The 22581-nt window shown below is 41.4% G+C and overlaps 1 protein-coding gene across 2 annotated transcripts in view; it reads right to left on the bottom strand.

Moving 5' to 3' along the window:
- Nucleotides 1-4783: 4783 nt before the first annotated feature.
- LOC149445018 (putative cation-transporting ATPase 13A5) overlaps nt 4784-22581 on the bottom strand; it is a 133702-nt gene continuing 115904 nt past the window's right edge. For both annotated transcript variants that reach the window (XM_089654310.1, XM_089654311.1), the window contains exons 26-30: nt 20365-20539; nt 19015-19187; nt 17474-17562; nt 15524-15604; nt 4784-6730 (exon numbers count right to left, since the gene is read on the bottom strand). In XM_089654310.1, coding sequence (XP_089510436.1) covers nt 6554-6730; nt 15524-15604; nt 17474-17562; nt 19015-19187; nt 20365-20539 — 695 coding nt within the window. In that variant the 3' untranslated portion in view covers nt 4784-6553. The remainder of the gene's footprint in view (nt 6731-15523; nt 15605-17473; nt 17563-19014; nt 19188-20364; nt 20540-22581) is intronic.

Raw genomic sequence — 22581 nt, 5'->3', positions numbered from 1 at the left:
TGACAGTCTGCAGTTAAAGCACATCTTGTTCGTTTAATTTCAAATCCATTGTGGTGGTGTATAGAGCCCAAAATGTTAGAATTGTGTTGATGTCCCAATATTTATGGACCTGACTGTATCTCTCTGAAAGTACAAGACATAAATAGCCAAGGATGAAAATACTATAACAAACATCCGTATAGTCAAGATGCTCCTGTCCAATTCTCACAGTTTCGCTAGCATTGTAGCTTCTTCTGGTATTTTTTACCCCTGTGATCACCGTCATACTATGCAGTCTCTGTATATCTATTCATGATAATGATGAAATATATGGATAAGGCTAATTCTTATTTATTTGTTTAATTATATTAGTACTGCTCCATCTAAGACATACAGTCCTGCAGAAGCTACATTACAAGCAACATGCTTTGACCGTGAGAAGTGGACAGGAGACATTTTTACAGTTAACCACTTGATGACCAGCCTATAGCAGAATGACGGCTACAGCACAGTTGTCCAGTTCTGGGAGGATGTCATATGACGTCCTCCCAGAGCCGCGCCCCCTGGGGCACACGCCCAGCATGCTCTGTGATTGCTGTGTCTGTCGAACACAGCTGATCACAGATCACAGTAAAGGCCCAATCAACTGTTACCCTGTGATCAGCTGTGTCCAATGACACAGCTGAACATGATGTAAACACAGTTGTCGGTTACCGGTTGCACTTTCCTCACGCTGTCACAGTTGAGGAGAAGAAAGCCGGTAGCTAGCAACTATGAAAGAGGACAGCCTCTAGGGGACATCAGTGCAGCTCCAACAGTGTCCATCAGTGCAGCCCCAACAGTGTCTATCAGTGCAGTTCCAACAGTGTCCATCAGTGCTGATGGTCAGTGTCCATCAGTGCTCGCAGTCAGCGTTCATCAGTTCCGCCAGTCAGTGCCATCTATCAGTGACCTACAGTGCTGCCTATCAGTGCCCATTGGTGCTGCATACCAGTGCAGCCTCATCAGTGCCTCCTCGTCAGTGCCCATCAGTGCAGCCTATCAGTGCTGCCTATCAGTGCCCATCAGTGGTGCAAACTAGTGCCCATCAGCGGAGCATCATCAGCCACATAAGCGAAGGAGAAAAATTACCTGTTTGCAAAATGTTATAACAGAAACTAAGAAAAAAAAGTTTTTTTCACAATTTTTGTTCTTTTTTAATTAGTTTAGCAAAAAATAGAAAACTCAGTGGTGATTAAATAACACCAAAAGAAAGCTCAATCTGTCTAAAAAAAATGATAAGAATTTTGTTTGGGTACAGTGTTGCATGACCGCGCAATGGTCATTCAAAGTGTGACAGCGCTGAAAGCTTAAAATTGGCCTGGACAGGAAGGGGATGAAAGTGTTCAGTAGGCAAGTGGTTAAACAGAAAGTCTAGGCACAGGTACAATCATACTAAAGTTTAAGGACCAAGAGACAGCAACCCTTGTTGAAAGTCAAAGTCAAGGCAATCACAGGCATAAGAAGAGAAGCATCTGAGAACCATCTGAATGGATCAGGGAAAAAAACGTAGGTGTCTGTGGCTGTCTGCAAGTGGGGCAGCCAAAAGTTGCTGGGGTGAACAGCCAGTTGAACGCCAACCCTCCAGGTTAGAAAACCTGCTTTGTTTTGCTACTGTTCTGTCTGATAAATCAGCATCTTATTCTCTGTTCCCTATAGTCCTCCACCTTAGCATTGAACATAACTTGCCTATTTAATATACTACCTGATCAAGATTCTAACATTGACCCTAATTTACTACAGGAGTAGAGTGTGTTCACTTTTTTAAATTTAATTTTCACTTTTTTAATGAATGAGGTTATTAGAGATTCTGTATATAGCCCTACAGGGCAGACAGTGCACAGTCCATGTGTGTTAATCTGCTGCTTCTCTGTAAACAGGAACTTTTATTCAGGAAAAAGACATAGAGTATAGCCATAGATGCAGCTACAAACATATAAACACTGCCATCTACTGGCTGAAAAATATATTTGTAGTTGTTGCACAAAATACATGAACATTGTATTCTAACAGAGGTAAACAAAGTTTAAGTTCAATGTTCACTTTAACCACTTGCCCTGCAGAGGATTCCTGACCAGGCCATTTTTTGCGATACGGCGCTGTTACTTTAACTGACAATTGCGTGGTCATGCAACGCTGCACCCAAATTAAATTTACATCCTTTTTTCCCACAAATAGAGTTTTTTTGGTGGTTTTTGATCGCTTGTGCATTTTTATCATCAATTTTGAGAAAAAAACAATATTTTTGACTTTTTGCTTTTAAACATGTCCAGTGAAATAATTTAAAAAAATCAAATTTCGTCATAAATTTAGGGCAAAATATATTCTGCTACATGTCTTTGCTAAAAAAAAAATCCCAATACATGTAAATTAATTGGTTTAAGTGAAAGTTATATCATTTACAAATGGCAGTATAGATACTAAAAAATGTTTATTTGTTTATTTCTTTTTACTAGTAATGGTGGCGATCAGCATATTATAGCGGGACTGAGGGACTCCGGCGGGCATTCTGACACTGGGGGGAACTGACTTGTCACTGACATCCCCAGTGACACCAATACAGTGATCACTGCTAATAAAAAGCACTGATGCTACTAATGGCACTGGGCAGGAAGGGGTTAACATCTGGGGCAATCAAAAGGTTAACTGTGTGCTGTGTGCTATTTCATTATGATGGCTGTGTGTGTGTGTGTGTGTGTGCTTCACTGTAAGCACACTGCTTTGTATGGCTCACTAGTCCCCCCCTTCCTTGGCCTGCCAGGCCTGTGCTCGGATCAAGAGTCTGGTAGGAATTTAGGGGGGGGGCATGCTTTCCCCTCCATTTTTGGGGGGTGGGGTTCCCCTGAAAAGTCCTACCAGGCCTAAAGGGCCTGGTATGGCTTTTAGGGGGGAACCTCACGCATGTCCCCCCCCCCATTTTTGGGAGGTGGTGTTCCCCTGAAAAGTCCTACCAGGCCTAAAGGGTTTTTAGGGGGAACCGCACACATTTAAAAAAATATATTTTACTGTGGTGTCCCTCAGTATGGATTGGATTTTTTTTTTTTTTTTTTTTTTAAACAAAGATGCCATTTAAAAAAAAAATGTCAGTCCTCCTGCAGCAGGTTCTATACATTGTACAGATGTGTAACTTTGCAGGTAGTTTGAGGGGACTCACTCCAGGTATGATATTTAGCACTCGTTCACATCAAGCCCGACTTTGAAACTGTGCGACTTGCAGTGAAGTCTCGCGATTTCAAAGTCAGGGGACCCGCCGATTTCAGGTGCGATTTGCAAAACATCTGATACAGATGTCTAATGAAATCGCACCAAAATTAGTGCATGTACTACCGCTATGACCGCTCCAATTGCAGACAATAGGGTTTGACTTTTTCAAGTTGCAGGGCATTCAAATCACATGCCAAGTCGCCCCGATGTGAACGGGGTGTTAAAGGAATTTTGCATATTTTTTTTTTTACTTTGAGCAATGAAAAACGACCGCCCTTTTTGAAAACTGTACTTTTTTTTTCAGTGATTCATGTCCCTCAGAGCAGTACCAGAGTCCCCATAGCCATTTTATGGCCAATAACTTGCGTATAAGAATTTAAAATGGGAAGAGTTTTGCTGTGTAAATACTTGTACATAGTTCCAGGAAGTTATCCTCAGTTTGCAGTACCTTTGGGCATTCCATACACCCCTTACCCCATCCAAATTCATTTCTCCTAAAAAAAGTTAAAAACCAAGCTCAAGGACTGTTTTACTGTCTCTGGAATGCAAGTCTATAGATGGTGAGTATTGCCTGGCTGAGCAGGACTATACACCTAAGGGGTTAGGGCTACACTGGCATAATGTCACACACGTAAGTTACAATTACACATTATACATGTATTACCAACTTTCTGGATAGAGAAATTATTCTTGAAAAACAGTAGACACATGGGAAGCACTGAATGCATATCAATTGGAAGAAATGGCATCCTCTGAACATGATTGTAAATCCTGTAAGCATTCTTGCGCAATAAACAACTATTTAAAAATGCCCATACAAATTGCTACAGTGCTTTAATGCATGTCATTTTGCACATTAACATGTGATGCACAAAGGCAGCAAATTAAATTTGAATTAATTGTCAATGCATTATGGGGCACAATAAACGCATCTGCACCATTTTTTCAAGCACAATGTAACACAACATACACACACACACACAAACTGCTCACATCTGTGTACAGTGCAGGTGTGTTAAGGTAAAATGTAAAAATAATGACATTGACACCCCCTCCCCCCTGTCAAAAAAAAAAACTTAAATGGCAGTTGCTTGGTTGGATGTGGTAATTGCATTAAATGTCTTATTTAGGCCTTGGGTTGAGACAAACCAATTAACACTGACAGGGGTGCTTACAATGATCAGCTTTTAGTTATTTATATAAAATCCAAGCAAAATCTATGTATCCAAAAAAACTGTTTAAAAAGTATTAGATGGAGCACAGATTTGTTAGTGAAGGCTATCTAAAATTGCTAGTGCATCTAATACTACTACTGCCACGGGTGTGTCGGCTCCATCTACAGTGGGAACATCCTAAGACAGGTAGTCTGTTACTGACCTTGCTGCTCTAAGACTTAAGAAAAGTTTTATACCATGATAAGCAATCCAAAGAAAACATTCACTCTGAAATGAATCAAAACGACCCTGAGTCGAATTATTATTAATTGAAATTTGTAGCATTTTCTACGAGATCTCAGAAGTTTAGGCTTATCTTGGAAGATGTAAGGACCAATATAAACCAATTGTAATGATTAAAATAAACTGTAATTTATTCATACATAATTCTTATAGAACACTGAACAGCTCAAAATACTTTTAGATTTCTACTAGAGCACCTCAAAACCTTCAAAACCTGGGGTGATCTGTAATGCAAAGAAATGAATTCAGCTGAGAAGTAAGCACTTTGGCTCAATCCCTCACTATCAGGCCACTGCTGTTATAGGCAGCCTAACTGACCAATAGCAAGGATTCTAAGGCAGAAGGGGCATGTTAAAGCACAGATTTATATGGAAAATTCAGGATTTGCATTTCTCCATTATTACTGCATTTGGTATCATAACAAACGTAGTGTAGCTTCTGGGTAACATTAGGAGAAAATCCAAAATGAATGTCAAGTGTTCACTGTAGTGACTTTCCATAAAGACTTTCACCTTTTTGCACTAACACAGCGGTTCTCAACCTGTGGGTCGCGACCCCTTTGGGGGTCGAACAATAATTTCACAGGGGTCGCCTAGGAGCATCGGAAAACACATTTTTCCGATGGTCTTAGGAACTGAGACACCGCTCCTCAATGCATCTCCAGGCAATGTGTGGATGACATGACGCCCCTGTCATCTGGCCACACCCCAGGGATCACTCAACAGCTCCGCCTCCTCGCTGGTGATTGCCAGCCGGAACTGTAGCTCAGGAGAGGCACACATGCGGCCAATCATCGGCGAGGAGGTGGAGCTTGGAGAGGAGGAGCCGAGCGGCAGCGCGAAGATCAAAGAAGATCGAGTGAGGGAGTTGCCGGAGCAAGTGAAGAGGAGAGCGGCCGGAGAAGGAAGACAGCTGACCGGTAAGTGTCTGCACCGTGCAGATGGTGCTGCTGCAGCCAGGTATGCTGGCTGTAGATGGGAGAGGGAGAGAGCGAGCCCAGGTTGGAGCAGAGGTCAGCAAGGTAAGTATCATTGGTGTCAGTGGGAGGAATAGTGCCCCATCATTGGTGTCACTAACACCAATGATGGAGCACTATTCCTCCCACTGACACCAATGATGGGGCACTATTTCCCCCCCACTGACACCAATGATGGGGCACTATTTCCCCCCCACTGACACCAACGATGGGGCACTATTCCTCTCCCCACTGACACCAACGATGGGGCACTATTCCTCCCCCCACTGACACCAACGATGGGGCACTATTCCTCCCCCCACTAACACCAACGATGGGGCACTATTCCTCCCCCCACAGACACCAATGATGGGGCACTATCCCCCCCCACACTGACATCAATGATGGGGCACTATTCCTCCCACACTGACACCAATGATGGGGCACTATTCCTTCCACTGATACCAATGATGGGGCACTATTCCTCTCACTGACACCAAAGATGGGGCACTATTCCTCCCACTGACACCAACGATGTGGCACTATTCCTCCCACTGATACCAATGATGGGACACTATTCCTCCCACTGATACCAACGATGGGACACTCTTCCTCCCACTGACATCAGTGATTTGGCACTACTCCTCCCACTGACACCAATGATGTGGCACTACTCCTCCCACTGCAAAATTACAGTTATGAAGTAGCAACAAAAATAATTTTATGGTTGGGGGTCACCGCAACATGAGGAACTGTATTAAAGGGTCGCGGCATTAGGAAGGTTGAGAACCACTGCACTAACAGCAGATAGAAGGATATGGTGGGGGAGGTATTTGATGAGCCAGAGAAATAATTTCCAACATGCTGTGTCTACACACAAGCCACCCCTTTATCTGAAAGATTTTGGATGATGAATACTTTAAACATACTCATTTGCCATGACTGAATAATGTCGACTTGAATTGAACATTTCCTTTTGCAAAGAGCAGTCTGTGTTCTTTTCCAATGTGTCCTGCAGTTGTTTGTAATGACTCTTCGACTTGTAACCTGAAATCCTTTTTAGACGTTGCCAGAGTGTTCTATTGTAAACAAAACTCTAAAAGGGAAAAAAAATGATTAGCCTTACATAACACATAGCTTACTACATATTCTCTCATGAGATCATTGGCGCCACTTAATGGTCCATCCTGCAAACGACACCATGGTATGGTTGAAACATTTTATAATATACATACATATATATACACACATATATATATATATATACACACACACTCTATATTTGCCAAAAGTATTGGGACGCTTTTTCCTTTACATGCACATGAACTTTAATGACATGCCTGTCTTAGTCTGTAGGATTTAATTTTGAGTTGGCCCACCCTTTGCAGCTATGACAGCTTCAACTCTTCTGGGAAGGATGTCCACAAGGTTTCTATGGGAATGTCTGACCATTCTTCCAGAAGCACATTTGTGAGGTCAGACACTGATGTCGGACGAGAAGGCCTGGCTCGCAGTCTTCACTCTAATTCATCTCAAAGGTATTTTATTGGGTTGAGGTCAGGACTCTGTGCAGGCCAGTCAAGTTCCTCCACCCCAAACTCGCTCAACCATGTCTTTATTGACCTTGCTTTGTGCACTTTGTGCCATCCCCAAACTGTTGCCACAAAGTTGGGAGCATGAAATTGTCCAAAGTTGTCTTGGCATGCTGACAGCTTAAGAGTTTCCAACCCCTGAAAAACAACCTCACACCATAACCCCCCTCTACTAAACTTTACACTTGGCACAATGCAGTAGACAAGTACCGTTTTCCTGGCACCGCAAAACCCAGACATGTCCATTGGATATCCAGACAGAGAAGCATAATTCATCACTCCAGACAATACGTCTCCACTGCTCTAGAGTCCATTGGTGGCATGCTTTACACCACTGCATTTGACGCTTTGCATTGCACTTGGTGATGTAAGGCTTGGATGCAGCTGCTTAGCTATGGAAACCCATTCCATGAAGCTCTTTATGCACTGTTGTTGTGCTGATCTACAGGCCACAAAAGTTTGGAGGTCTTTAGCTATTGACTCTGCAGACAGTTGGCGACTTCTGCACACAATATTTAGTAGCAAGGAAACTTCATGGATGGACTTATTGCACAGTTGGCAACCTAGCATGGTACCATGCTTGAATTCACTGAGCTTCTGATGATTTGGAGAGGTGTCCCAATACTTTTGGAAATATAGTGTGTACGTGTGTGTGTGTTTTCAGGGGTAAGAGCTGCAAAGCCATTTCTTTTTTTTTTTAAATCTAAGCAACTTTTATTGTGAAGATAATAGAGATAATGGAACAGTACTTACAGAATCCACAATGATATTACTGCAACAGCAGGATTACACATGAGATTACACAGTTGCAAGAAAAAGTATGTGAACCCCTTGGGATTACGTCGAGTTTTGCATGAATTGGGCATAAAATGTGCTCTGAACGTCATCTAAGTCACAACAATAGAAGAACACAGTGTCTGCTGAACATAATACTACACAAACATTAGATGTTGCCATGGTTTAATTGCACATAACATGTAAACATTCACAGTGCAGGGAGGAAAAAGCATGTGAACCTTTGGACTTAATAACTGGTTGACCCTCCTTTGGCAGCAATAACCTCAACCAAACGTTTCCTGTAGTTGCAGATCAGACCTGCACAACGATCTGGAGTAATTTTGGACCACTCCTCTTCACAAAACTTTCAGTGTAGCAATATTCTTGGGATGTCTGGTGTGAATTGCTCTCTTAAGGTCATACCACAGCATTTCAATCGGGTTGAGGTCAGGACTCTGACTGGGCCACTCCAGAAGGCGTATTCTGTGCTGTTGCAGCCATTGTTTTGTTGAATTACTTGTATGCTTTGGGTCATTGTCCTGTTGCATCACCCATCCTCTGCGGAGCTTCAGTTGGCGGACAGATGGTCATACGTTTTCCTGCAAAATGTCTTGATAAACTCTGGAATTCATTTTCCCATCAATGACAACAATCCGTCCAGGCCCTGAGGCAGCAAAGCAGCCCCAAACCATGATGCTCCCTCCACCATGTTTTACAGTGGGGATGAGGTTTTGATGTTGGTGTGTTGTGCCTTTTTTTCTCCATACATAGTGTTGTGTGTTTTTCCCAAACAACTCAATCTGGTTTCATCTGTCCACAGTATATTTTGCCAGTAGTGCTGTGGAACATCCAGGTGCTCTTTTGCAAACTTCAAACGTGCTGCAATATTCTTTTTGGACAGCAATGGCTTCCTCCATGGTGTCCTCCCATGTACTCCATTCTTGTTTAATGTTTTCCTTATTGTAGATGTGTCAACAAAAATGTTAGCATGTGCCAGAGATTTCTTTAGGTCTTTAGCTGACACTCTGGGATTCTTCTTTACCTCATGCAGCATTCTGCGCTGTGCTCTTGCAGTCATTTTTACAGGACGACCACGCCTAGGGAGAGAAGCAACAATGCTAAACTTTCTCCATTTGTAGACAGTCTGTCTTACCGTGGACACATGAACATCAAGGCTTTTGGAGATACTTTTGTAACCCTTTCCAGCTTCATGCAAGTCAACAATTCTTGATCGTAGGTCTTCTGAGAGCTCTTTTCTGCGAGGCATGGTTCACATCAGACAGTGCTTCTTGAAACCAGTAAACCCAAAACAGGTGTGTGTTTTTTAAGGGCAGGACAGCTGTCAGCAACACATCCAATATCATCACACTGATTGGAGTCAAGGTTGGCTCACTCCTGGCTCCAATTAGCTCTGGGAGAAGTCATTAAGCTAGGGCCTCACATACTTTTTCCTCCCTGCACTGTGAATGTTTACATGTTATGTGCAATTAAACCATGGCAACATCTAATGTTTGTGTAGTATTATGTTCAGCAGACTGTGTTCTTCTATTGTTGTGACTTAGATGACGTTCAGAGCACATTTTATGCCCAATTCATGCAAAACTCCACGTAATCCCAAGGGGTTCACATACTTTTTCTTGCAACTGTAAATAGAACATGGATATGCAAATCCCATAATATACAGAATAACAGAAATGGTAATTAAACAAAACAGAGACCACAAAGATCCAAAACTTTCTTGACAATATCTTGCGTTTTCCTTTTTACATCTTATTTCTTCCCGACCAGATGCAAACAGAAATGGAGGAAAGGAACAAAGCCCAAAACATGTCTTCAAACAATAAAAAAAAACACATCGACAACAACCTCTGGTTCACCCGAGACGTCTCATCAACAAGAATGGGAGATGCACATGAACTCCCCAGGGGGAGGAGTGTAGCTACACACCTGATATAAAATATCACTTCTGCAGAAGTCAGTCCACTATCAATTGAGGAGGGGCGAGCCCAGGTGTATCCAGCCAACCCTGCCATACCTGCTGGAACTTACGATATGCATTGCTATGTTGATGTGTGACTTTCTCCAGTGAGAGTAAAGAATTAACATAATCTATCCATTGCTTACTAGTGGGAGGAGCCGATGATAACCAGTACCTTGCTATCAACTTCCTAGCCAGATATAAAATTCTAGATATCTGGTTAGAACAGTTCTTGGTCCAGTGCCCCCAACAGACAATGCAAGGGATCCTGAGGAACAGTATATTGCGATACTAGAGAAATAAGTTGGAGAACCTCACTTCAATATCTATGTAACTTGGGGCAACACCAGAGCATATGAATGAAATCTCCCTGTTGGACCCTACACCTTGGACAATCAGGTGAATCCTGCCTGCCCCACCGATACAGTTGCACAGGGGTCCTATATGCTTGATGGAGAATAAACAATTGAGACAATACATGAGAGGGAGAAAGAGAAATTCCTGCAACAGATTCCAGGGCAGCATCCCAGACATCTCCAGCAAACTCTCCAATATCCCGGGACCACTGCGCCCTGCTCCGGAGACTAGCTTGATCCTGTACTGTAGACAAACTGAATATGCATGACCTTCACTGGGGGAGGAGAGATATTAAGAGCACTACATTTAGCCAGGTTCATGCTAAACGGAGCTGGATGAAACTCGGAGAAAAGCCAAATCTGTTACTGCAGGTTGTATTACAAAGTGGTGGAAACGAGCTGTATTTATTGAAGGCTGGATTTATCTCTTTCATTTGTGTGTACGTTTATTTGCTTGGTGAGTGTTAACCTCCCTAACGGTATTCCCGAGTGTAGCTCGGGGTAAAATGTCTGTATCAAAAGCGGTAACCCCGAGCTACACTCGGGCTTACCATGCAGCGCTGCATAGGGATTCCCTGCAGCACTTACCTTGTCCTTCGCTCCCGCGATGTGTCCCCTGCAGCGTCCCCGGCCATCTCCTCCGGCTGCTGCCAGCATCCGGCTCCTGTGTTCCGGTCCCTGTGACGTCGGGACGTACGGGTGCCGCCGGTGGCGGGAAATTTGAAAATTGTTTAAAAAAGTCATTTTTTTCAAAAACGATTTTACATAGTAAAACATTGCTGTTTCAACCCATTTCACATACATTTTATCCCTAGTGCTTTGTCCTGTCCCCTGTCTGCATTTTGAATGTTCTTTCTGCCTGGAAACTTAGAAAAGTCCATGGCGTCCAAAAAGTGTCCCTTTAGGTCAAAAGCGGGTTTAGATCAGCTAGAGAACAGCGATAGTAAATCAGAAACACTTGCAGAATTGAGTGATAATGATTCGTGCAGAAATACGTCATCAGACACTGAAAACAATTTTGCGACTTTGCTCAGCGATGTGCGAACTTGGTGCTATATTTCAAATTTCAGTGTTTTTGGTTTGATTATATTATTGAATTAAATGTAATATTATTATATTATTCTTTTTTATGATTATTTATTAAATTATAATTTATGATTTCGTGTTTCAAATTTTATCATACCCGGGATGTTTAATAGACTCTTGTTCAGACAGATTTCAGTGAGTTATTCCTAAATATTACAGCCTACAATAAAAAAACAACATATTTCCATGCAAAATAATGGTACCACTTTCAGCACCAAAAATCTGAAATAATCATACCGCTAGGGAGGTTAATAAATTGTAATAGAGAGCACTATGGAAGGCTGTGTTTGTTTTTCACAACTAGCATTGTGATTTATCCTCTGTGGAATATTTGGTGCCTTGGCTGAAGGATGGATACAGATGCTTTGTCATGCTTGTTTGACCTCTTGTGACATAGAGGTCCATTATCTTAGGTTTGAGCAATATCGAAAGCACATGGTGTGGAGAGAGGGGCACCTGTGATGAGGAGCTAATTGTGTTTGCACAAGTGAAACTGGAGTGTACTGCAAATGGAAAAGTTTAAAACTGTGTGCACATTGGATTATATTCATGAATTTTTTGGAATTAGCACAGTGGGCATACACTATAAATTATATTGCACATTATTTTACAGTATTTCCTGTTTATTATCTATGGACATTTGTGTAAAAATGTCTTATTGAGTTGAAATATGTATTTTAATGCACATCTGCATCTGGTGATACATTTTCACTATAAACAGGATATATGGTTTAGATGATCTTGTCAACCAGGGTAAATATTATAATGGCACAAAGATGTGGTCGATTCTGCAAAAGCTACAGTGAGGGTTTGAGTTGAATTGTATTCTCTAGATTTAGAAAGGATTTCCCTCCAAACATCTGCTAAATGGTATTCTTGGAGAAGGCAGTGCATAAGAGATTCCTAAGAAGAATTATGGGATACTTCGGCCTCTTGAGGGTATTGTTGATCCATGAGAGAATTGAGGACTATGTTGGAATGCTATGATCACAGACAACCTTGAAGAGGTGGGAGAGGAATCCCTGCTGAAATGTGTTAGAGGCATAATGAGTGACTATAATGACCTTGTGGTCAAAAGTTTACTCTGTAAAAGCAGATACCACCCGGTATGATCTGTGATCTCCAAAGAATACATGAATGGGATATCCCAACAAAAGGTGTCCAGGACACTTCAGTGTTTTTCCTGGGTGGACACAGTGTAAAAGCATGGTTAGTGTGGATTCAAGAAGACCAGAGTGGATGAGGTAGAAAACCTAGTCTCCTGCAAACAAACTGCCCCCACAAGAATTAAGATAATGGCAGACCGTTGTCCCTTTTAACACAGAAATTGAAGCCTTGACTATTTTGAGAGTAAAATGTCAGAGGTTGTGATGAAATGGTGGGGCTGGGGACAGACCATTTGGAAGTCATGAAGAAATCCGAGTGAATGGGGGATGAAGAGGGTAAATGGGACCCCAATGTATGTGGGGAGGGAAGGAGAAAGGGAAAAGAGGAGGGACCAAAACAGATCAAAAGCACAAACACAAAAGCATCATATTCGCATGTTATGTCCAAGTGGCTATGTACATAGTCAGGGAGGGGTGCTTCTCACCCAGGGCACATGATATCTGCTCCTATAAAATAATAACAATAGGAGAGTTGCAGTAGAATGTAAAAATACGACACAGGTGAACAGCAAGTTGCCAGCAGGGTATAGAACAAAACACAAAACTACTAATTAGAGCAATTTGATCAGGAGGGTTTTGCTAATGGCACCAGAAGCAGTACCAGTAACCATTTGGACTAAACAATAAACAGTTAGACCAGAACTGTCTAGAGGTAGAAAAATGTTGAGGCATGGTAATGAGCAGAGTAAAGCTAGTCACAGGGCACGGGGTTGGGACTGGGGCTGCAACAAGGGGTCGTCCGACTCTGTTGGGAATCTTAAAACAGAGCTAATAGCAAGGACTAACATGCGTATTAAACAATAGCAGCAGAAGTGCTCCGTATAAAAATCTAGCAGGGCTCCTAATTACCAAGGATAAAGTGGGGGTGTATGTGAAGTGAGAAACCAGGGGTTCAATAACGAGTGGGGGCAGAGAGAAATAAAAAGGGGGGGGAGGTGCCCACTAGGGTCCCAAGTGAGGAAAGCATAAGTAAATTTAGAGAAGAAGGAAATGTAAGCCCGGCCATGGAAGCTGAACAGACCGCCAGTGGCCCTACAAGAAGGGGTCTGAGATGCTAAATGGACTCCCGAGTTGTCTGGGATGCAACTCTGCAGAGGTCTCAGAAAGCCAGACCCCCAAGTTGACACACCCCAAATCCCTTCGAAAGCTGAACAAACTGAAGTTAAATTTGCTAATGGTAGCCTAGTGGCTGTGGCCTAGGAACAGGTTGCAGCCCACCCCCCCCCAAAAAAAGTAAAAACTTGAGGACCATAACCAATTGCTCAGAAGTCTCAAAGAAGAAATGGTCAGACCTCTCATAAAGAGAGGACAGAGCCTCAAAAAAATGGTTACAGGGACCCAAAGAGCAGGGAAAATCATACTTGATCCATCCAGGCTCAGATCCAGATGAGAGGGGTGTGCAGGAGAGAGTGCATTTGCAACTCGCCACCTTCTCCCATGATGGGCCTAGGAGAGTAGAGGATGAAATAGAAGGAAAAGACTTGGCTGGGCTGCAAGTGGGGTCAGTCGCAGGGTGAAGTTCTATAGCTTCTAGATTGACCTTTGCTTCCTCTGGAATTGTAACGTGCCTTTGACCATGATAAGTGAAAATTATCTTGAAGGGAAGCCCTCACCTATACTTGATTCTCTGGCTGAGAAGAGCTTCAGTGAAGAGTTTCAGTTACCAGCATTTCTGGATGGTGAACAGGGCCAGGTCTACAAATAATTGGTATGGGTCTCCTTGGAAAGACAGCCCTGGTTTGTCCCAAGCAGGAGAGTTTTCTTATTGTAATAGTAGGTGAAATTTATAATAATGTCCTGTGGAGGACCATCAGGTTCCCTTGGGCCCAAGACCCTATGAATGTGGTCAAGCTCCAGGCAGTCAATGAGTATGGAATACAAGAGTTTGTTGAAGAGCACTGTGACTTGAAAGGAGTGGTCCACAATAGATTCATGGAGACCTTGCAACTGGACGTTACCGCTTCATGACCTGTTTTAAAAGTCCTCTAAGGAGAGGAAGGCATAGGAGAGCTCATCTAGACCCTGCTCATGGCTGTCTAGAACAGTGGCGGCTGCAAGGTGCTAGTGCAGCCGCCCAGGTCTCTGAATTCCTTGGTCAAGTGGGTAGCCAGCTTATCTGCTGTACCAATAAACTCTTGTTGCAGCACAGTTTTGAACCTGGTGAAGACCTCAGCAACCCAGAGGGGTTGTAGCTGATGGTCGGAAAAAATGTCCCTGTTGCTGTCTGCATCAAAAAGCAGGTCTTGAACTCCCATGAAAAGCTGCTGTAAGGGTCCCAAAACTGGAGCTTCAGATGTGCAGTTTGTGAGGGAAGCACTTTTTCACTTGTAGCACTATACGAGACTGAAACAGTTGTATATATTCTTTAATATAGATACAGCAGCAGGTGAAAACATTGGAGACGGAGCACAGATTAAATATACAATTATGTAAACTGTGTTAACACAACAATAAATTTAATTAAATTAAATAGAAACTTCACCCAGGTATCTGAAAATTAAGTCAGCAGTACAAATGCTGCTGCTGCTATTAAGAGACAGATATTTACCAACCCATTTAGCTCTGCATTGCTTTCCATATAGCTGATTCTTCTCAGGGCTTCAGATCTTCTGCACCACTATTTTGGCTTTGAAAACTGTGATTTCTTAAAAAGCCTTGGGGAAGGGGGATGTATATTGATTATGAGTGGAACTTTCATGTTGGGGTGGAGGCCAGCTTTAATACAAGTTTACTTACATTTTTTAAATCTCAGTACAGTAGTTTACCATTCATCTTTAAAGCTCTGAAAATGCATGTACATACTATAAGCATAATAATCACAAACAACTTTGGAATGTATCCGGAAATGTTTTCTCAAAATATTTTTTTCTTGAAATAAATATTATTTAAACGATTGTAATGCAGGAATCATAAAAGTCGAGTAAAATAACCTACCTCAACACCATAGGATGCAACAAAAAGCACAATAACCATGCTTAATATTTCAATTCTCCAATAATATGGTGTGCAGACAAGCTGAAAGATTACATAAAAATATGTTATCATGGTAATTGAACGTGTACTGTGTATACAACGATACATTTAAGTACAGCACAATAAGCCATACAATTTCCTATACTTAGATGCCAATATTTTATTTTTATAACATTTATGGAGCTGTTTACTGGTCTTTCTTAAATCTGAACTCCAGGCTAGAGAAAAATTCACTATTGCAGTGGGCCCCCTCCACACTACAAGGCAAAAAAGCTCATTTTTCTAGAGGGACAGAAGTAAGGTGAAATACTTTCATTTATCAGTCCCACAGACCTTCTCTTTTTCATAAGATAGGTCCTGTGAAACTGCTCTTCTTCGCTACCCAACAGGTCACAGCAATCTGACTCAATCATGTGTAATGCAGGACCAGCAGTCTTGAACTGTACATGAAGGTGCTGAGGGTCTGCCTATATCCTGGGAACAGCAGACATTGGAGGAAATTGCCAGCAGCAGGGGGACTGAGTAATAAAGTAAGTCACTTTCGGTATTGATCGTCCCCTAGACAAAATCAACTATTTAAGTCTTGCAGTGTGGTGGGGGGCCCACAAGAGTTAATTTTTCTGCAACCAGTTCAGTTTAAATGACTTTAGAACCAAAGACATATGCACTCTAAATGATGTGTAGCGCTGTAAAACAAGAAAGTTAGAAAGGCTGGGGAAATAGTCAGCAGGGTAAAAATTGCGTAACGGCTAAGAGGCTCTACAGAGCAGTTCCCTGATACCTCCCCCTGATCTAGAGACTTTGACGTGGCTCTAGCACTCAGTGAGCAGGGGTGAGGAAAAGCTGATTTGCACTCTTGAGGGATCCTGGCCAATTCCCAACAGGAGTCTTGACATGGCTCAGGACAGCCCTTAAGAGTAACCGAGCCTGCTCAGCAGCAAGGGAGTTTGGGTAGAAGATGGAGCAGGAAGGTAGAGAGGCAGGAGAATGGGAGGGGGCCCAGTGGTAAGGAGCCTACCTGCAGGCAGTAAGCTGGAAAGGAGGATTGTTCAGCCTCACCTCCAGAGTGAGGAACACCTGTAGAACCATCCAAGGAGCCAGCCCAGCAATTGGCCTGAAGGCATCCACCCACCTAAACAAGTTCACAAGACAGACTGTAATCCTACATCCCCTGTGTCAGTTAAGGGGAAAGAGCACTCTGGTGGGAAACCTAGTTAGCTCCTTACCCGGGACTGTAAAGTGGCAGGCACTGGATTCCCTTGCCCAGGGATTCCCTCAGGCAGTTGCATAAGAAGATGATTATCTGGGATCTGGAGTGGAACACCAGGAGAGGCTGGAGAGCTCTCCAAGAAGAGATTTTGCTGTGTAAATACTTGTACATAGTTCTAGGAAGTTTTCCCAGGGTTTGCAGCTCACTTTGAACATCCTTTTCACCCCTTACCCTATCCAAGTTAAATTTAACACAAAAAAACAAGCTCAAGGACTGTTTACTCTCTCCTGAATGCAAGTCTGTGAGGAATGTGTGTTGCTTGGCTGTGCAGGACTATAGGGTACCCAAATCTTCAGCAACTCCTAAGGGGGTAGTGCAACACATACTTGTGCTTTCCTGTGACCCCGAATCAGCCACACTTTTGCTCTCCCACACTTCTCCTTTAATGATATGATTGTTATGTTCAGTTCTTCATGGGATTCCCCAATGAAAATAATAGTAACCATTATAGCAAACACGTATCATTATACATTGGTAAACTGAAAGCACTTTCAGTTCTAGGAATGGTGACTTTTTCTGTACTACTTGTACTTCTATATTCTGTCTTTTCTTTGTTCATAAGTTATTATTTAATTTCAACAATCTTAAATGAAGTGCTTTTCTTAATATAGATATTACATTTATTCTCATCTTATACATACCTCCATGGAGCTGTACAGTGTTTTAATATCAGCAAACAACATAAAAAGAAAGGCTCCCAGTTGAGCAAATATTAATATACATAATAAATCTGCAAAAAAAAGAAACATAATTGCAGTTGTAGTTTTATTACCAAATTTATACTTTAAATTATACAGTCCTATGCATGGCGTATAGAAGAACCAAGTTTAGGATATCTTGTAAACCTCATAAAGCATTTACAAAGTGTCGTTATTTGCTCAATGCTGCCATCTAGGGCCTGCTTAGTATATTATTTAGGAATCCAATCAAATATAATATGACATTTTGGACACAGATCATTGCAGAAAAACAAATATACTTTTTTTTTTACCTGCTACTATTATTCTACGAAACAATATTAAATTGGTTGTGTATTCATCATATGAGAAGAACTCTGTAGATTGCTAAGGGATAATAGCATGATCAATTAAATAATTGCTATAATCACTTTATATAAAGTTAAACCTGACAGCTGCTATACCTTGTTGCGACCCATGTTGTTGGCAAAATTGGGAAATTTTCCCCTTTCAATGACACCACTGATGCAGGGAAATTTTTCCTTTTCAGTGACACAACCAATGCAGGGGAAATTTTTTACCACGGACACAGGCACATTTTTCCCTTCCAGTGACACAACTGACTTTTTCATTTTAGTGAAATCGGTGACTCAGGGACATTTTTTCCCTCTAGTGATACAACTTGCTCATGATCAGTTTTTCTTTTCAGTGACATCACTGACTCAGGGATATTTTTCCTCTCAGTGACACCACTGCCTAGGAGCAATATTTGATTCCAGTCACACCAATGACTCAGGGACATTTTTTGATTCCAGGTACACCACTGCCTCAGGGACATTTTTTCAGTCCAGCTACACCACTGCCTCTGGGACATTTTTTTCTTTCAGTGACACCACCAACCCAGAGACAGTTTTTCCTTTGCTACAGTTAGCTCCATAATTTTGCACCAATTTAAAATGTTTTAGTTCGTGCAGTGTAACAAAAACATTGGTACTATTTCATTCAATGCCATAAACATTACAAACATTCTAGTGCACTCTGATATTTGCCCTGTCCCCTTCCCCACGCAATAGGAATGTGGTGAGGTTTTTAGAATGGTAGGGTGCCAAGGGAGGAACAGCAATTTGCCACCTTTACCCTGGGCACAGGATTACCTTGTCCTGGCAATGACTACAAATGAAAACAACACATTCCAGCTATATCTCCTACATTTTAGATACCCTTAATTCTTTATATCTTCTAATCTCCAGGAATTTTTACATATGTATTCATAAAAGTTAATATTACCAATTTTCCTTTGTGTCCCTCTAAGTCAATATGTGTCACAGCAGCAAGTAAAATAATGTATTTGAATATATTTATATAAAAATACCTTTTGCAGCAGAAGAATATATTGAGATGGGGACAGGACCTAAAACAAGGACTTTTGGGTTTTTGATATTTTTACAATCCACAATATACACATTATTGTATAAAGTGACAGGAAAGATATCATAGGCACTTACAGTTAGTATATATTGGTTTTCTAAACGGTTTTCCTTTGCAGAATACAAACTCAACAATAATAAGGTTTATCCCAGACACAGGCCACAGTGTGGTAGTCAGGAAATTCTGAGACTGACCATGTTGCGCAATCATTGTGTGGTTGACATAACTTTGATTGTGATGATCACATGCACTGAATACAGAAAGAATTAAAAAAAAATATAGAAAAATGTGTTTAAAAGGAACGCTAAAAAGAACTAAGTTACATAAAAAAGTTACATAACCATATTAGAATTTTAGGTAAATTAAAACTCTTTTTTAACATGATGTCTTCAAGTCTCAAACAAATATCCACACATCAATAAGATATCAATCTTAAAGTGTGCCTAAAAGCAAAACTTTTTTGTTTTCAATGGACTGTGGAATGGTAGGTTTTCATTGCCGTCTGTGTCTCCGCTGTGGAAATTCACTATCCTTGTCCTAGTGGTCACTGTCATTAAAATTCAGGGAAATCTTTTGAATTTCACACAGACAGAAAAACAATCTAGGAGAGATGTTAACCATTTCTCCACTCTATCAAACGCGCAAAATAAAGTTTTAGCTTTACAAATACTTGAATTTACAAATTAACTTTTTCCAAGATATACACTCACCAGTCATTTTTATTAGGTAAAATTAGGGTCCAATTGCTTTGTAACACAAATTGCTATTCAGCCAATCACATGGCAACAACTCAATGCATTTAGGCATGTAGACGTGGTGAAGATGCCTTGCTGATGTTCAAACCAAGCATCAAAATGGGGAACAAAGGGGATTTAATTGACTTTGAATGTGACATAGTTGTTGGTGCCAAACGAGCTGATCTGAGTATTTCAAAAACTGCTGATCTACTTTGATTTTCATGCACAACCATCTCTAGCGTTTACAAAGAATGGTCTGAAAAATATTCAGTGAGCGGCAGTTGTGTGAATGAAAATGCCTTGTTGCTGTCAGAAGTCAGAGGAGAATGGACAGACTGGTTGCTGCGACATTCAGATGTTAGGATCAGAATTTGGCGTAAACATGAAAGCATGGATCCATCCTGCTTTGTATCAATGGGTCAGGCTGGTGGTGGACTGGTGGTGGTGGTGTAATGGTGTGGGGGATATTTTCTTGGCACTAACAAGGTGTACCTAATAAAATGGCCGGTGAGTGTATATTTGCTTCTTATTTTATGGCATCTATTTTGTTCACAAAATTTAAAACTATATTATATTACATTATATGCAAAAAGGTTATGTAGCCTGTTCAGTACCTGTAGAGTACTGACAAGTTTACTTTAAAGATATGTAATACAATACAAGTACTTAAATAAATGAAAGTATCCACACCTAAAAACATCAGTCTCGTTGTACCATGGCTGTTGCTGTACCAGCATGAATGCAGCTGTCTGTATGACAGTGGTGAATAAAACATGCAAGGTCACTGAGAGCAGCAAGGAAGGAGACATCAGACTCATTGCAGGTCTGTATGGAGCTAGCTTTGGAGCAGGACCAGTTAAACTCACTGTAAAACAAACCAAAACATTAAAAAAAATGATATCTCTGTGATTCTTTTTATATGTAATTGTGACTTTTATTATTGTTAGGCATTTGATATGACTTTTATCATTGTGTGGACTGTGTATAATATTTCACGCGCCAGAATATAGCTAAAACCTTTGCAAATGATGCAGTGGTTATTATGGTGTCTGGTAGCATGGAGGTCCTATATTAACTAACTGCAGAATTAATATTATATATATATATATATATATATATTCAGGCATTTTAGTAGACTGAAGTGAGAACAAATAACGTAAATGTAATCTTAAGTAGTTAATTGAATATGAAGAACCAGGGGACTTAATGATTATTGCATTGATTAAGCAATTGTAATGTAGGGTTACATGAAATTTCATTGTCCTGAGAAAACATTTATCAAGGATTTAAGATACTTATAATTTTAAATTGAAGACCACTTCCAGATATGCAAATCAACAGTTCGTTTTTGCTTTGGAAGCCCAATCTGGTCACTCACAACTTAGAAGCTATCATTTATAGCTCTATTATATCAAGAAGTCATGCGACCAGTGACCCACACGTTGGGAAGAGCCGGTGACACATTCAGTTTGGACATGAAACCAAAAGTGTGGTGCAGGGGCGGACTGACAACTCATGGGGCCCCCGGGCAATAGGGGATCATGGGGCCCCTGTATCCTCGCCCACACTCAAACCACACCCAAAAAAGCCTATGAAAGGTACCAGGGGCATCTCATGGGGCACCCTACTGACCCCGGGCCCTCGGGCAGTGCCCGAGTTCCCAAATGGTCAGTCTGCCCCTGGTGTGGTGAAATTCTGTTGGTTTACTGAAAGCAAGGCTGATTCCATGTTATTGTGAGTGCAAATTTTTAAATAAATGGTCGGAAGCTTTTAGACAGTATTGTGCTACAAGAGCATCCATATTTTTTATTTGAGTATCATCTGCGATTGGAGGCAGTAAGGTTCAGTCCCTTAAAGGGACCAAGGACATGAAGTGGGCACTACTAGCCAGGAGGTGAAGCCACAAGGGTTGAATACTCAAGTGTTTCTGACCTATTATCATATAGGTTCAGAACCCAGGTGAGCCAGCATTGCACTTAGTGGTGGAAAGGTGGCACATTGGAGTGTCTGGCACTGAAGCCTATCACCATGCATTCAGTGACTGTTGAAGATTTATGCACTGTATATGACAAAGTGAACACTCACCCATTGTGGATATTTGATACTATGTTTAGAGACTTTCAATCTAGTCTGGTAGAAAGGAGCACATATCACAATCATATGTTTTTTAATATGTAGATTGTATGTCTAATACTGTATACAGTTATATTGGCTTATTCATATTTATTCATATTTGTTTCATAGTAGGCTGATTACAACACATGCATATTTAACACATATAATTATGATTTCATCACATCATTATTAATTATATATTACTTAAAGGCACAGCGTACCACTTTAGTACATTTTAAAGGGGTGTTATAGCTGTTTTTGTGTTTAATAACAGTCAGCAGCTGCAAAAACTGTAGCTGCTGACTTTTAATAAACGCACACTTACCAGCGTGGTCCCTTCTCCCCTTCTCTCCACGGCACCAGCATCTCAATTGTGGGCACCAGGCTGTGACAGCTTGCAGCTTCACAACCAGGTGCCCACTGTGCATGCACAAGTCACGCTGTTCACCCTGATTGGTCCAGCAGTTTTCTGGGACCTGTGAAGGTTCCCAGGAGACTGTGAGAGTAAGGAGGGAGCTGAACTTCTGGCTCACTGCCCCGTTCCCCCTCCCTCCCAAAAGGTGCCAAATATGTTAGTGGAGGGGGGAGGCAAACAAGTGGAGTTTCTACTTTTGGTTGGAACTCCACTTTAATGTTTGCTTGCTGATTAAAATATCCCACTGACTTTCAGATGCCATTGTAATGAGATAATCATTGTTATTCACATAACCTGTTAGTGATCTCCATGTTATGGCTGATCAATTTATAGTTCTGTGAAAAGGGTTCTTTAAACATTACAAGTCAGTTCTAAAA

The sequence above is a fragment of the Staurois parvus genome, unplaced genomic scaffold, assembly GCF_062004578.1.
Source record: "Staurois parvus isolate SC_StPar_1 unplaced genomic scaffold, SC_StPar_1.0 ptg000750l, whole genome shotgun sequence".
Lineage (NCBI taxonomy): Eukaryota > Metazoa > Chordata > Amphibia > Anura > Ranidae > Staurois > Staurois parvus.
Note: the sequence above shows the minus strand (reverse complement) of the source record. Positions and strands in the feature narration are given on the sequence as shown.